Consider the following 14,899-nt stretch of genomic DNA (forward strand, 5'->3'; position numbering starts at 1 on the left):
ATGTTTTATCTTTTTTCATTGAAAAATCAGCCCCACACACACATTGTAAATAAAGGGCACAAATGCAAAGAATTTCACAGCTCATAATCAGCTTAAAACTGAGAAAATGATAAGAACCAAGGTTTGGTAGACATGGCAGCTTCATCCAAATCTGCTACAATACCATAAAAAGGTAGATACAACTCCTCCTTCCACTAGCTACAACTCATTTCCTCCTAATTTAAGGAAACAAGAGAAGCCTTGGTTCATCTACACACACACACACACACACAACACTACAAATTTCTATAATCAACAAGCAGACATGAAAAGGGCTCACAGGAATTTTATTAACTACAAGCCAAGATGAAATTGTATTTGAAAGCAATAGTAACACACCATTAATTAAGTTAAATGGATGACTGCTAAGGCATTAAACACTTGCTAGAACCCTCCATCTCCCAGATTCAATCAGGAAAAGGTAGCCTGCAAGAATTTTGGAGTTGCGTTATATAAAAATTTACAGAGTCAGAAATCAAAACCATTATGATAGTTGGAAGAACTTTATTTGCATGGGAATGAGTGTGACAAGCCAACCCTAGTTTGAGAAAGGAACAAGAGCTGTCACAGTCCTGGCGAGGATCAACTGAGCCCATACTGCTGATATTGGTCACCAAAGAATCTGAGGACTGGCCTGGTTCGAGCAAATGCCCTTGTCCTGCTAACAAACTCATCACCTGCCATATAAAAAAAGAAGTCAGAATTAAGAGCGTGTAACAAGAAGGGACAGCAAATCCGTGAGAGATCTCGTAGTCTCACTTGTTGCTTCAATCGCTGGTTCTCTTCTACTAATTGCTCCCCCTAAAAATTAACCAAAAATAATATGAAATTGAACAGAGAGTGACCATTGTAATCATTTGTTTACGTATGGCAATAATATCAGTTCATGCACATCATATTTATGGCTGTGCTTAATTTTTTTGATTCAGGATGAAGTTTTGAAGCTACGAATCTTTGCCTAAAAACGTTCGGAGTAAGGAATGTGACCTTGGTCTTGAGAGCATCGATCTCGTTTATAATTTTACCCCCCTGAATCAAATAGAAGTTTAAACATATGTATTAGGTATTGTACAAAGTTTTCAGCCTATCTACTGAATTAAGACAAGAAAAGACTGCACAAACCTTTTCTTCCACCAGGCGACGCAAGCTTCCTTCCATTATTTTTTCTAATTTCTGTAGTTCTTCCAAGTCCAATCCTTGTAGGTCTTCTCCCCTCATGTGTCTGTCATCAATGGATCATTTTATCTCTCAGCATTGCAAATAGGAATGTTCATCTATGGTATCAACCATTATTAGTCCTGTAATTTACCTCAGTTCACGGTTTTTCTTTGCTATTTCTTTGATCAGCATGGCATGCACACCACCATCAAGCTAAAAGGACAAAAGAGTATTGCCTTTTATTAATGCATAAACAAGTTATCTTATATGATTCAATAAAGTTAGATTCTTGAAACAAAATCATTATCTTCTCCATCTTCAACTTAATTTAAAGTTTTCGAAACAAATTACTTTTCTTCAACATGAGAACTATAATATGAAATACTAAAATGTCTAAAACTAATTATAGATAAATAAGAAATTGATTTCAAGTAACCCTTGATGGAGTTGACAAAATACCAAAATCCAACTATAAAACTTTGTCCCCCCGTTGAGAAAATAAAAAATATTCTTCTCTTCCAAGGCCTATATATAGGTGTATACAACCTTTATCCCATATTGAAATGGAAGAAACTCTTCTTCTCTTTGAAGGCCTCTTGCTTGTTTATGAAAAATCAACAAAAAAAAAGTATTAATTCTAAATTATCTTCCTCTACTTTCATCTTTTGTGGTTATTTTAGTTTTAATGTTTTTATATAGAGAGAAAGAGAGTTACTTTTCTTAAGTTTGCTTAGGTTTAATGTTAAAATCGCAGCAACACTAAGTAATATGATTGTAGAATCCTAGAAGAAGATTTGCATCTTATACATGCACCAATTGACAAATGGTACAGCTCTCGCAACAATCACCGCTTTCTGTTGTATCGTGTAATTAGAGCTTCAACAAGTATGTGAAAATATAATTTGTTAATGATTGAAGTCTTTAATATCTTTTGTTGGCATGCTAATTTAAATTTTATATATATATATATATATATATATATATATATATATATATGCATGTCTATCTTATTCTTTGTAGTTTGTGACTTGTTATTTGATCTAAAGTTTAGATTTAATTATTAATCAGCTTTAGTTAAATAAATTTAGTTTTATTTATATTTGTGAAAATGGATTAAACATTCTTTGATTATTAAATCCAACAATCTTAAGACATTTTAAAATTTAATTATTTTATAAAGTAATTTTTTTTGAGTAATTATTATTATTACTACTACTACATAAAACAAAATAACCCAATTTATGACACACATGTTGTTGTATATTTTGCTCCACGATATTAATTTAGTTTAAAATCATTTATTAGTTACATATTATAAAACTATACAATATGAGTTCTATTATTTTATTTTAATCAAATTACCAAAGTTTTTGAAATGTTACTTTCTCACATAAAAAAAGGAAAGAGAAAGAAAAAAAAGGTTAAAGCAAGACTAGTCAAATGGCCCAAGCAGCTTCTAGTTTTTCAAAATATTACTTTAGTAATATTAAATGTTGTTTTAACAAGCAAAATTCTACCATCATATTTTATGGTGCTTGGTTAGAAATATGAGAACACTGTTTCAATAAAGAAGATTCCATCATCACCTTATGTGCTTGATGTGAAACTTGAGAAGTTTAAAGGTGTGAGTTTTAAAATATGCTCTTTATTCTTACCATCTTGAAGTTATAAAAGTTCTTGATTGAAGATGTATCAAAGCGTTGAGTGATGAATATGATCCTACTATTAAGACAATAATAGATGCATAACAATTTCATGTGTAAGAATAACATCTTGAATAGCTTGGACAATATACTATACAATGCGTATAGTTTAATCAATAGTGCAAAGATACTATGAGAAGCTTTTGATTGAAAATACAAGGCTAAAGATGCCAACGTGAAAAAGTTTTGAGTCGACAATACACTAGTTGATGTCTTCACTCTTGGTGGAGTAGTTATGTCTTAGGATTTCTCTAAGCAAATATTCATCACAAGATCTATGATAAAATCAGAGTTTATTGCTTTTGATAAAACTAGAAAATAAGTTAAGTGGCTTTGGATAAAACAAAGAAAATTATACTTTTCTTCAAGAATAAAAATAGACATTTAAGTGAAAGAAAAGACATGGAAAAATGATTTTATATATAGAAAATAATTAAAAGAACAAGAAAAAAAAGTTATAACAAAATCTAGCCATGCAATTGGTATTTGACTTATCAATCCAACATTACTCAGCAAGGAAAAAAAACAAATATTGTTTATCCTTTATTCATTTCTTCCATTTATATGAACATCAATCTTTATATCGGTATAATTAAATTCAAAAACTCGATAAGCTACAATAAAAAAACTAATTACCTGTTTCTCAAGAGATGGTTGATCGAGCGTGTTGATGTTCTTTGGATGCAGATTGCGCCTTTCAATCACTTGCCCCATGCTTTAAGAACAAAAGGAAGGCCAAGTCATTTCCTGAATTATTGGTGATGAAGAACAGGTAAAAACTAGCTAATAGTAACATTGGTAGAAAATTTAATTGCCAGCCACTAAAATTATTCCAAGAATTATTTCAAAAAAACACCCTCTCTTGTCTAATTAGAAAGAATTTCTCTTTTCAATGATAAATAGATCATTATCAATAGGAAAGTAACTATCTCCTATAAATAAAATCCCAGATGATGCACAAACCAATGGCGCTAAGCACCCTGGCTTGAAGGAGCCATAATGGTTAGGGCAAGGTGATCATACATATTTTAATTTGTTATTCATTATTATTTATTTATTTTGTAAGCATAGAATGAAAAAAAGGCTCACCAAGATCCCATAAAACAACCAGCTTGGAGAGAAAAGACGAAAAATTTGCTGCTTCTATGTATTCCAGCAGCAAACTACCAACCTTGGAAAGAAGGTCTGCCTAGAAACTTGACAAATCCAAAAGGGCAAACAAAGTCCAAACAAAAAATGAAGAAGATAGACATATATAGTGTCAAGTCCAACAGAGATTGCATGAAAGCCACGGTAAAACCGGAAATGCAGCAGCAGGAAATGAAGAAGGATACAGAGAGCAAGATTAGCTAGTCTAGGTTAGAAAAAGCAAAGCGGGATATATAATGGTTAGGGCAAGGTGATCATACATATTTTAATTTTTTATTCATTATTATTTATTTATTTTGTAATCATAGAATGAAAAAAAGGCTCACCAAGATCCCATAAAACAACCAGCTTGGAGAGAAAAGACGAAAAATTTGCTGCTTCTATGTATTCCAGCAGCAAACTACCAACCTTGGAAAGAAGGTCTGCCTAGAAACTTGACAAATCCAAAAGGGCAAACAAAGTCCAAACAAAAAATGAAGAATATAGACATATATAGTGTCAAGTCCAACAGAGATTGCATGAAAGCCACGGTAAAACCGGAAATGCAGCAGCAGGAAATGAAGAAACACTAAAGATAGACATATATAGTGTCAAGTCCAACAGTGTTCTTAAGGTGTTTTATTTTCTCTTCTATTCTTGTTTCTTCTCTACCTGCTACCTTTACAGATTTTGCTTTGTGTTGTTTTTTAATAGGAAACACTAAAATGTTTATTAAATAAGCTCTAATCCATTTTTTTTTGGTGTTACTCAGCACTATATCGTAGGCATTATACAAGAAGTTAGAGAATTTTTAAAAATGATTTACAAACAAATGTTTTATATTAAAATCTCATAGAAACTAATATATGTCAAATGGTGAGTGATAAAATATATGGTCCATGCACGAATGATAGATAAATTATTGATCCTTTATAAGAAAAAAAAAATATATATATATATAGGAGAATTTTTTTTTATTGTAATCGAGAATATTATAAATAAAACAACCCCGTTAAAAATATGAGGCTGCCAAAAAGAAGAATACAGGGGGGAATTAAAACATAATGAGAGCGAGGAATTTATAGCCTCAGCTAGTTAGTCCAGTTCATGATATATTTAGGATTTCTATAAAGATCGGAGCTTGTATAGCTGAAATTTTTTACAGAGGACTTCAACCAAAAGGCCAACCGATGAAAGGTGAGGTCAAAAATCGCATCCCAGTCTGGAAGTTTGGAGTCAAAGATCATATGTTTACGCGCTATCCAAATTGACCAGTATAATCCTTTACAGAGAAGGGTAATTGCCCGACGCTGAAATTTTCCTTTTAACAGGCCGGACCATTCATAAAGTTTGTTTATAGCATTACTCTTTCTAAAGTATCGCAACTTTTTAATTTAATTAGGAGCAGCACTTCACTCATTAAGAACGTTAATTATGAAATACTGAGCAGGATTAGAAGCATTGGCAAGTGTCACCTTAACGAAATTCTTTCCTCTCCTCGAAAGATCCTTCAAATTAAAGCATTGGACACAACTATTTTCTATATTTTTTCAATAGCAACAAAGTCAAAAGGGAAAGAAAAGGAAGTGCTTTAATTTTAACCCCAAAACAAAAGGGAAATTGGTGTTAAAACTATTGAATTAAACAGTATTGTAGGAAAAGAAAACGAGAAATGGCACCAATGGTTGAACTTGTAATTGAAACCAGTGGTCTACTGGTTCCCATTGAAGCTGAAAAGGAACAGGGACCTCAGCTTACCCCATGTTTGGACATGTATAAAGTAATATATGTATAATATGATTTCAAATGAAATGTTGTTGGAGAAATGTCAAACTTGAAATTGGTTAGTGACTAATTTTCGATTACTTGAAAGTTTAGAGAGAAAGTGACACTTATCTAGCCTAATTAAGATTCATCATACAATTTTTCCTATAATTAGAGCATAATCTCATTACCTGTGAAATCGCAATCAGTGGTTAAGAGTAAGGAGGATTAAAGTTAGGTTCCCGCAACCCAATGAGGAGGTGAAAGGAAAAGGAGATGAAAAGGCAGTGTTTATGGCTGATGTTAAAAACCTCACTTCTCCCCTATCATATTGAAGTTATAAAAGCAAGCAAGTCCAAAAAAAAAAAAAAAACAAGAAGAAGAAGAAGAAGCGACGGCTCCTCAGTATCCAATACCAGTTCGATTAATATCTACTAATAATCAAATTCTCATTTTGGCATATTATCAATCTGTGCTAAACAATGGTATCATTCATATGGATTTGTCTTTTGCTGATGAAATTAACAATGGAGGAAGTGAAACAGACATAATTATAAAGATAAACGAGGAAAAGGTATCAGCAAATGTAAGAAAATTTGGAAGCCTCGTACAGAGACAGAAAGTTTGGAGGTGTGCCTGACAAGGTTAAATCTTATGCTGGCAGCACAGGATGCTGGTCGTATATATAGGCAGAAAAAAACTAGAGGAAGACTGGATATTGATGCTAAGAGAAATTGAAAAGGCTACGTGTATGATGCAAACCTGCTCCAACAAACTCATTTACCATATCTATCATTAAACATTTACAATCATGTAGTAGAAAGAAATTGATCCTCGATATTGATAAATATTTGTCATCCACATCATTGTTTTTGTAGTTCGTCATATATTAGACATTGAAGCTATGTGTTGATTCATCCAATAACAATTTAAGAGGTAAAAAGTACCTATTAGTGTTTTGCAAATCCACCCCCATGATAAGATTTTGATCTTCTTCCCTGCAAATCTTTCATGTAATGGAGTTTGTATATGTTACCCTAGCACAATATATCTTTTATCTCCAAAGTGTTTTTTTTAGAAAAAAAAAACACTAGTTCTGGTTTCTATGACTATTGATATACTGAAAGATTAATTACAATTAATGAGTACAAATCAGGCAATTATATCAATATAGTACTAAACAAATTAAGACAGTGAAGATACTCTCTTTTTTCCACATAAAAACTATATATATGCTACAAGTCACTTCAGACTGCAGCACTAGTTGCTCATATATCAGTATACGATATGAGTAGTTGTAATCAATCTCTTTATCAAAGAATACATGTAGGTGGTACTATATTAGCTTAGGGGTATTGAAGTTTCAGGATTTTCCCTTTAGTTTTCTGGAAAAAGAAGGCCTTATCTGATTCAGTCGTCTATGCCCTATATTTTATGAGCACGTCCTTATAGTAAGTTGTGGTTTCTGGGTGTATAGAGGACAGCAAGAGCAACTTAATGACACGTGGGAAACATAGTCGTTTTTTTGTCAAGAAGGAAACACAGTGACTATACATATATATATATATATAAAAAACAATTAAGACATTAAACCATAAATTAACCAAGTTTCATACAAAGGTGGCATTAAGAGGAGCCATAAGTGGATGTGTCAATAATCCTTGAAAAGGATTTGAACTTGCAATAAGTGGCTGCAACTGACATCAAAACATTCATATCATCAGTGCCAATCTCTCCTTTTCCCTCGAGAAATATTATTTCGCTCACAGATATCAAAAGATTCTATTGTACATCCACTTCAGCCATTCTCTTCTTTTTTCAATTTTGTAGGGTTCAGAAGAAACCATAGTTAATGAATCCTAGGTTGATCAATGAGATCACAGATGACATAATAAAGAAGGAAAAATAATAAGAAAATGAAAAGGAGAAGAACCTTGTGTTTGAGTACTCAAAAAGCTTGCCAGTTGCAGAAAACACCATGAGAGCAATCTCAGCATCACATAGAGTTGAGAGCTCATAAGCTTTCTTGAAAAGCCCTCTTCTCCTCTTTGAGAAAGTAACTTGCCTTGCAGCTGTGTTGTCTATCTTCTTGATCTGGATTTTCTTCCGAGTCATCTTCACCAAGTAAAAAAACTTCAACTCACCCTTCATGCAAAATCAACCAAGATAAGTCATCGCATATATAATGATCAAAATAGAATCCCTAAGAGAGGGAGAGAGACCGAGCACAAAAACCACAGACCCTTTGTTACATGCTCTTTAATAGAGGACAATATCGATGTTTACAGACAGAAAAATCAATACCCTTTACATAAAATGAGAAAAAAGCATGCATCCTGAATACTTAACAAGTATATTTACAGGGAAATAAAATGTTTTCTGACTGGCATATACGCACACATGTCTTACATATTTTCAAAGACTTGAACAGAAAAAGGAGGAGGAGAAAGAGAGATGAATTTGACGAAATAAAGAAATCTGGATGACTTCCTTACCCAAAGAAGTCCTTTCATAAGGAAGAATATCAATTGAAGATCTGGAGTTACGTCAATGTAAAATAGTGGATCTTGATTGCAAGAAATCAAGGAGGGATCTTTGGTCACAGAAAATCAACCCGCAAGAACGAGAGAGAGAGATAAAGGTGTAATTATAACACAGAGAGGAAAATTAATTGAAGAAAGCCAGTGTCTACTGACTGCTTCAGATCATGCAAAAACTATTTTGCTTCAATAAAAGTGGAAACAAATTATAATAAAAAGAAAATGAAGAAAAAATCAGGTACACCAGTGAGAGAATATTTCTGTAAATAGAAATGTATAGAATCCCCCTCTGTGATAAAGTTAGGCAAAGAAAATTAGATAAAAAAATAATAATAAGAGCCGCAAAGAGCAAACTTTTGCCAAATCAAGCCAAGAATCCGGAACTGAGTACAAAAGACGACGACAACAGCAATAATAATAAACAGCACATAATCTAGAACAACCCTAGCTAAAAATTTAAAACATAAAAGATAGTTTTAAAAGAATCAAGGTGGTGAAGTAGAGCAACCTACCAATAATTCAAGCTGTCATTGAGCTTCGCAAGAAGGTTTTGGGCTTGCAAGGACTGGTCAGAAGTCTTTTGTTTCGGTTCTTCTTAACTATTTCTATCCTGTCTTTTTCTGGTACTGTGCACCACAGAAAATCAACGTCAACTCCCTACAACAATGGTGTCTGAGAGTACTGTGACGATTAATTTTTAAAATTATTTTTTTATTTTTTTAAAATTATTTTTTATATTAAATTATTAATACATTCAAATAATTTAAAAACATAAAAAAATATTTTAAAATAAAAAAAATAAAAAATTTATTTTTTTAAAAGATACTTTTAAAACTCAAAAACCCTAAAATATTAAAAGAAATAGGAGAAACTGTTTGAATTTGCGTGCAACTCATGTTTTATAATTTTTTGAAAAAAAATTATTTATTTAAAATTAATTTTTTATATTTTCAATTGTTTTGATGGACTAATATAAAAATTAATTTTAAAAAAATAATATTATAATATATTTTCAATCAAAAATTCCTTTAAAAACTAATTATTACCAAAATTTCAAACATTCTATTAGCCAGTTAATTTGCAGGAAAATGAAAGTTTCATTCTATAGCCAAGCAAGAAGTCACCGTGTGAAATTTTCTCCCATTTGTTAAATTTTTCTTCTTTTAAAAATAATATTAAAAGTTTACTAGATTCCAGCTTAATTTTAAAAACATACATTTTGATATTAAAATTTATTTTTTTTAATTCATTTTGGGTAAAGAAAATAGAAGAGATTGCTAAATTCCAACTTAAACAAAAAAAATTATTGAGGAAGATTTAGACCATCAAAACAGTCTATTTTTTATGTCAAAATGTTTTATATAATGAAGAGGATTAAGATTAGGTGTTATTTTTAACCTTAAAAACACTTATAAAAACATGTCTAAATTCAGAAAGATTTTTAATATCGAGTTGATTTCGAGTTTTGAAATAGTTTTTTGCATTTTTGAAGGCCATCAATTGATTTAACAAGGTTCACCTAGTGTTTTCCAAGTATTTCTAGGTCGAAATAGGTTTAAAATGAGTTTTTTGAATAAAAAAAACCTTATTGTTGATTCTAGAATTAATAAATCACACGTCGTTATTTTTTACAAAGAATACACCACTCCATTCACTTTAGAAAAAAAAAAACCCGCACATGTGGCCTTTCTTTGTAAGCATGGCTTACCAGCCCATAGTGCATAGCTTCATTCTTTTTTATTTTCTATTTTTTATATAATTTTTTTAAATTACTACCTTTTATATGTATTTTTCAAAATAATTTTTGTATTTGAGTTTTCATTAATACATTTTTTCTGTTATTTGTTTTTGGTTTATTTAGCTCTTTTAAAATAATAATTATTTTTTAATTATATAAAGTATGTTTAATTTTTTTATGGGGTTAATTTGATTCATTTATAATTTGTTTTATATTTTATATAGATTAAACATATTTTTTAAAACAAAAATATTTATATTTTTACACAATTTTTAATATATACAATCTTGCACGTAATTGTTTTTCTTTATTTTATTAAATACATTTTACGTGTATGTGGGTCCTTATTACATATTGACTTTCATAAATAAATTTATTAAATATCTTAATTTATATTTATCTTTTAAATTTCAAGTTTTTTTATTATTGTTAGTGATTTTTTATTTATATAAATGATTATTAAATTATTTGATTAAATATTTATATAAGTTTTTTTAATTATATTTTGAACTTTTTTTTTGAAAACATCCTACATACCAAAGATATTTTTAAAAGAAAAATTTACAACCTATCACAGTGAGCGTATCAAATAGCTAGTGTTAATTATTAGTTGTGATCCATTTTTTTTCATTTGAGGGTATTGAAGTTGTCGGCAAAGTAAAAGTTTGTTTGTTTTCATGTTAAAATAAATAATTTTAGTTTTTTAAAAATAATTTTTTTATAATTTTAAATTATTTTGATGTATTAATTTTAAAAATAAAAAAATATTATTTTAAAATATTTTAAAATAAAAAAAACTTTTAAACGCTATCTTAATTTAAGGGAAATATTTTTCTATTTTTTTTAAACTTTGAAAGTTTATTTTATATGGTGAGATTTTCTTTCCGTACAGATAGCCATGCTGCTCTCTAGGGGCTGCCGTTGTACCCTCGTACCAATGATGTCTCTCCAGCTTATCGCTACTGACAGGTTAGTACAAGGTAATTGTGACCACTGACCATAGCTGCAAGTAGTGGAACACGTCATTTTATCTTTTTATATATAGTACTGTCAGTGTCAGTGTTATAACAATTATTTTTTAAATAATATTTTATATTAAAATATATGTTAATAATTTATTTTATTTTTTAAAAATTATTTTTGATATTAAAATATTAAAACGATCTAAAATATATAAATTATATTAAATTTTAATTAAAAAAATAATTTTTAAAAAAACACTATTTACATCATGTTTCTTGCCCACACTCCACAGCTACAAATATAGATAAAGAGAAGACATTAAAATTGGTGGCTCGCATGGTACTTGGTAATTAAGTAGGTGGCTCGCATGGTACTTGGTAATTAAGTAAACCCCACGCATTCGAAAAACCATTAAGGCACCGTTTGGCTCAAAAAATTTGAATTTTTTTTTTTTTACTAAAATTTAATATGGTTTGTACGTTTTGGATCGTTTTGATGTGCTGATGTCAAAAATGATTTTTAAAAAATAAAAAAACATCGTTGGCATGCATTTTGGCACGAAAAATTATTTGAAAAGCACCCGCAACCACACTGCCAAACACGCTCTAAATGATATGAAAGCGGCAATTCTTGGTTTTTAAAGAATTTTTTATTTAAAAATATATTAATATATATTATTTTATTTTTAAATATTTATTTTTAATATCAAAATATTAAACTGATTTAATACATTAAAAGTATTAATTTAAAGAAAAAAATTATTTTTTTAAATACTTTTTAAATATAAAAATAAATATAAAAATGTTCAATTCCATGGAAATGTCTTGATTCATTTTATCTACTTAAAAAAATAAATTATTTATTTGAGGTAATTTGATCTCTTTACAAATATTTATTTGTCATTTTAGAATTGAATTAATTAGACCCAGTTTAGTCTTTTCAATTTATTTGTACAATATAATTATTTAATTTATTTTTAAAAGTAAAAGCTTATTTAACTTCCATCTAAAGGGTTTTTTTATATTTTAATTTTAGCAACACAATAAAATAATTATGCTACTCTTAAAATTAAAAATTTCTTACCTTGCATCTAGGGGTTTATTTATTTTATTAAAAATAAACCTAAATGTAAAGGTTCAAGGCTCTAACACAAAGATTTCCTAAACTTTGAAAGAATAATAAGTTTGTGAGAGGCAAAAACTTTCTAAAAAAAAGAAAAAAAATAGTTGTTCTAGGTATATTTTTTTATCCAAAAGGAAGCCCTTGTAGCTTGCTTTAGGTGTTTTTTTATATATATATTTATGTTCTTAAGCATAGAAAAAAAGTTTGGAATGCTTAATAAGTGATGTTGTATTCACTTCTTTATTATTGTGATTTTTATTTATTGTGTTCTTTTTAAATATTTTTTAAATATTTTTGATATAATAAAGTTACTATATAAATTGTTTTTTTTGTGTGTGTGTGTGTGTATTGTTGTTTTAGTTTAACTTAAGGAATGCATATTTAAGTAATGATGTTTATTCTGAGTTTGTTAGGTCTGTTCATGCACAATATAGGTTTTGAAAACCAATTTTGAATTTATATTGCATGAACATGCAGACTATTTTAAATTGGTAATTTTAGATTTGGTTCCTCATATTTGATTATGATGTTTTGATTTATTTGTTAGTCTTTGTGATTTAAAAATATTTGTTTATGATAGTGTGACTTATGAGTTAGAGAAAGCATGCTTTAAAAACCCAAATACCATTTTTAGGCTTGATAGTGACTATCTTTTACTGAGTTCATAGTTGTGTTTCTGAATAATATTCTTCATGTTTTTAAAAAGAATATTGTCTTAACCCTTTGGTTTGGACCAATTTTGATCAATTTCTTTGCCTAGAACCCTTCGTTATGCTTGATTAATAAATAATCTAGGGCTTATTTGCAATAATAACAAATTTTTTATGAAATTTAATCCTAAGGTTTCAATTTTGAACCTAAACTTTTTGACAAAATCATGATGTTTAAGTGATAATTAAAGTGAATAGATACTAAATTATTGATCCTTGCATTATTTCTAACATGTATGTGTCATTGTTTTGATTGTATCTGGTCTAATTTGAAACCCATGTTGCTAGGTTAGGTTTCAGTGTTCTTCACTTCTTTAGGTATTTGATCCATTTTGTTCAAAGAATTTTTGAGTTTTTATAATTTTTTGGTGTTTAATCTATTTTTTTTTACTTTGATTTTGCTTTTGGGTTGTTTTCGAGTTAAACCATGATTTTTTATTCAGTTTATGGTTGAACAAAAAAATTTAGGTCAACTCGGTCGGGTTGACCCAATCGGGTCAAAATAGGTTAGAGGGTTAAGACCCTTTTTGACTTTCAATCTTTTTGCTAAAAAGATTTTTGGTTTAAGGATGTATTTGTCAAACACTCCCCTATACCTGTTTTGATGGTTTTATTACAAGAAAAAATCAGTGGTTGCCAAACAAAGTTTAAAAATAATAAAAAATAATAAAAAAATATTTTCTTTTTTCTTGCACGTGGTTAAATTCTAAAATTTTCATGCATATTTTATATATATAAAAATTGTATTTTTATCATATTTTGAGAAAAAAAATACTAAGATTCGGTCAAAAAATATCATAACTAGTTTATAATTATCCGTTAAAATTTGACTTATATTTTCAAAATATCAAAAAATTATTTCTTTTAATATACGAGGTTATAAACTTATACATAAAACATGTTTTTGATATTAAATAAAAAAACAGTTCATTTTATTTTTTTATATATATATTTGCATTAGAATAATTAAGTTTTAATATGATAAGATAAAAACTTTTTTATTTGTTTTTTTTGGTAGGAGTAGAGGAGAGGCTCATTGGATTCTAGCACCGAGAGAAAAAGTTATTGGTAAAAATACTAATTACTAAAACGATTGTTTTTTATATCAAATAATTTTATATGATAAAAGAAATTCAAATTAAATGTTTCTTTTCTTTTCTTTCTTTTCTTGAAAGTGTCCAAAAAAAACAAATCTAAGTTCATAAAGATTTTTTGCTTTTGAGTTGATTGTAGATTTTGTGCTTTTTTAAGTTTATGGATTGATTTTAACAAGGTTCCAAGGTTTTTTCTTAGTGTTTTTAAGTTGAAAATGAGTTTTTAAATGAAATAATATGAGTCTTATTTTTCCGTCATCATAGTAGTTAAAATTTAAAATATTTTAGACGATGCGTCATTCATCCACGACAACATATCTAAATATATAGTTTTTTATTAAAATTTTCTTGTTTAACTGTCTAATATATGTGAAATAATTTTTTTTTATCCTTTATACTTTACTTAATGAATAATATGGAGCTTCAATAAAACTCACCTTCGATAAAAGCAGATATACATGATTGAAAATTATCTTTGATTATTAGTAGACATTATACGAAAATAACTTTTTATGGAGAGAATTTCTGAAAATGATACAAACAAATATTTCGAAGTAAAATTTCATATAAACAAATAACTTTTTATAATATCCCACCTTAATTTTCAATTTAATCAGGAGGGGTCAGCACTTCGCTCATTTATAACATTTTGATATACCGAGTAGGAATTTGAAGCATTGACAAGTGTCACCATAACTGACTTTTTTGACTCTTACTATTATATTTTTTATTTAAAAATATATTGAAATAATATTTTTATTTATTTTTTAAAATATATTTTTGACATTAATTTAAAATCATGAAACCAAATTTTTATTATTTTTAAAATATTCAATTAAAAAAAATTCAAACACAAAAGCAAATAAGCAATCCAAGTAAAACAACTATTTTCTGATACTTCTCCAGTAGTATAACAAAGGCAAAAGGCGAATAAGCATGT

General features: G+C 28.6%; 1 protein-coding gene across 3 annotated transcripts; it reads right to left on the reverse strand.

The window, feature by feature from the left end:
* Positions 1–72: 72 nt before the first annotated feature.
* Positions 73–8,975, reverse strand: LOC133673014 (MADS-box protein JOINTLESS-like). 3 transcript variants are annotated; one of them, XM_062093608.1, is made up of 9 exons: positions 8,845–8,975; positions 7,726–7,937; positions 3,537–3,615; positions 1,349–1,410; positions 1,162–1,261; positions 1,027–1,068; positions 799–840; positions 577–716; positions 73–465 (listed from the first exon to the last, which is right to left on the reverse strand). In XM_062093608.1, the coding sequence occupies exons 2-9, from the start codon at positions 7,905–7,907 to the stop codon at positions 447–449; spliced, it is 666 nt and encodes a 221-aa protein (XP_061949592.1). In that variant the 5' UTR covers positions 7,908–7,937; positions 8,845–8,975; the 3' UTR covers positions 73–446. The 3 variants fall into 3 exon arrangements, with proteins under 3 accessions (XP_061949592.1, XP_061949589.1, XP_061949590.1); XM_062093605.1 differs by lacking the exon at positions 8,845–8,975 and adding an exon at positions 8,288–8,668; XM_062093606.1 differs by lacking the exons at positions 799–840; positions 8,845–8,975 and adding an exon at positions 8,288–8,740.
* Between the last annotated feature and the right edge of the window lie 5,924 nt (positions 8,976–14,899).

This window comes from Populus nigra, chromosome 14 (assembly GCF_951802175.1).
Source record: "Populus nigra chromosome 14, ddPopNigr1.1, whole genome shotgun sequence".
NCBI lineage: Eukaryota > Viridiplantae > Streptophyta > Magnoliopsida > Malpighiales > Salicaceae > Populus > Populus nigra.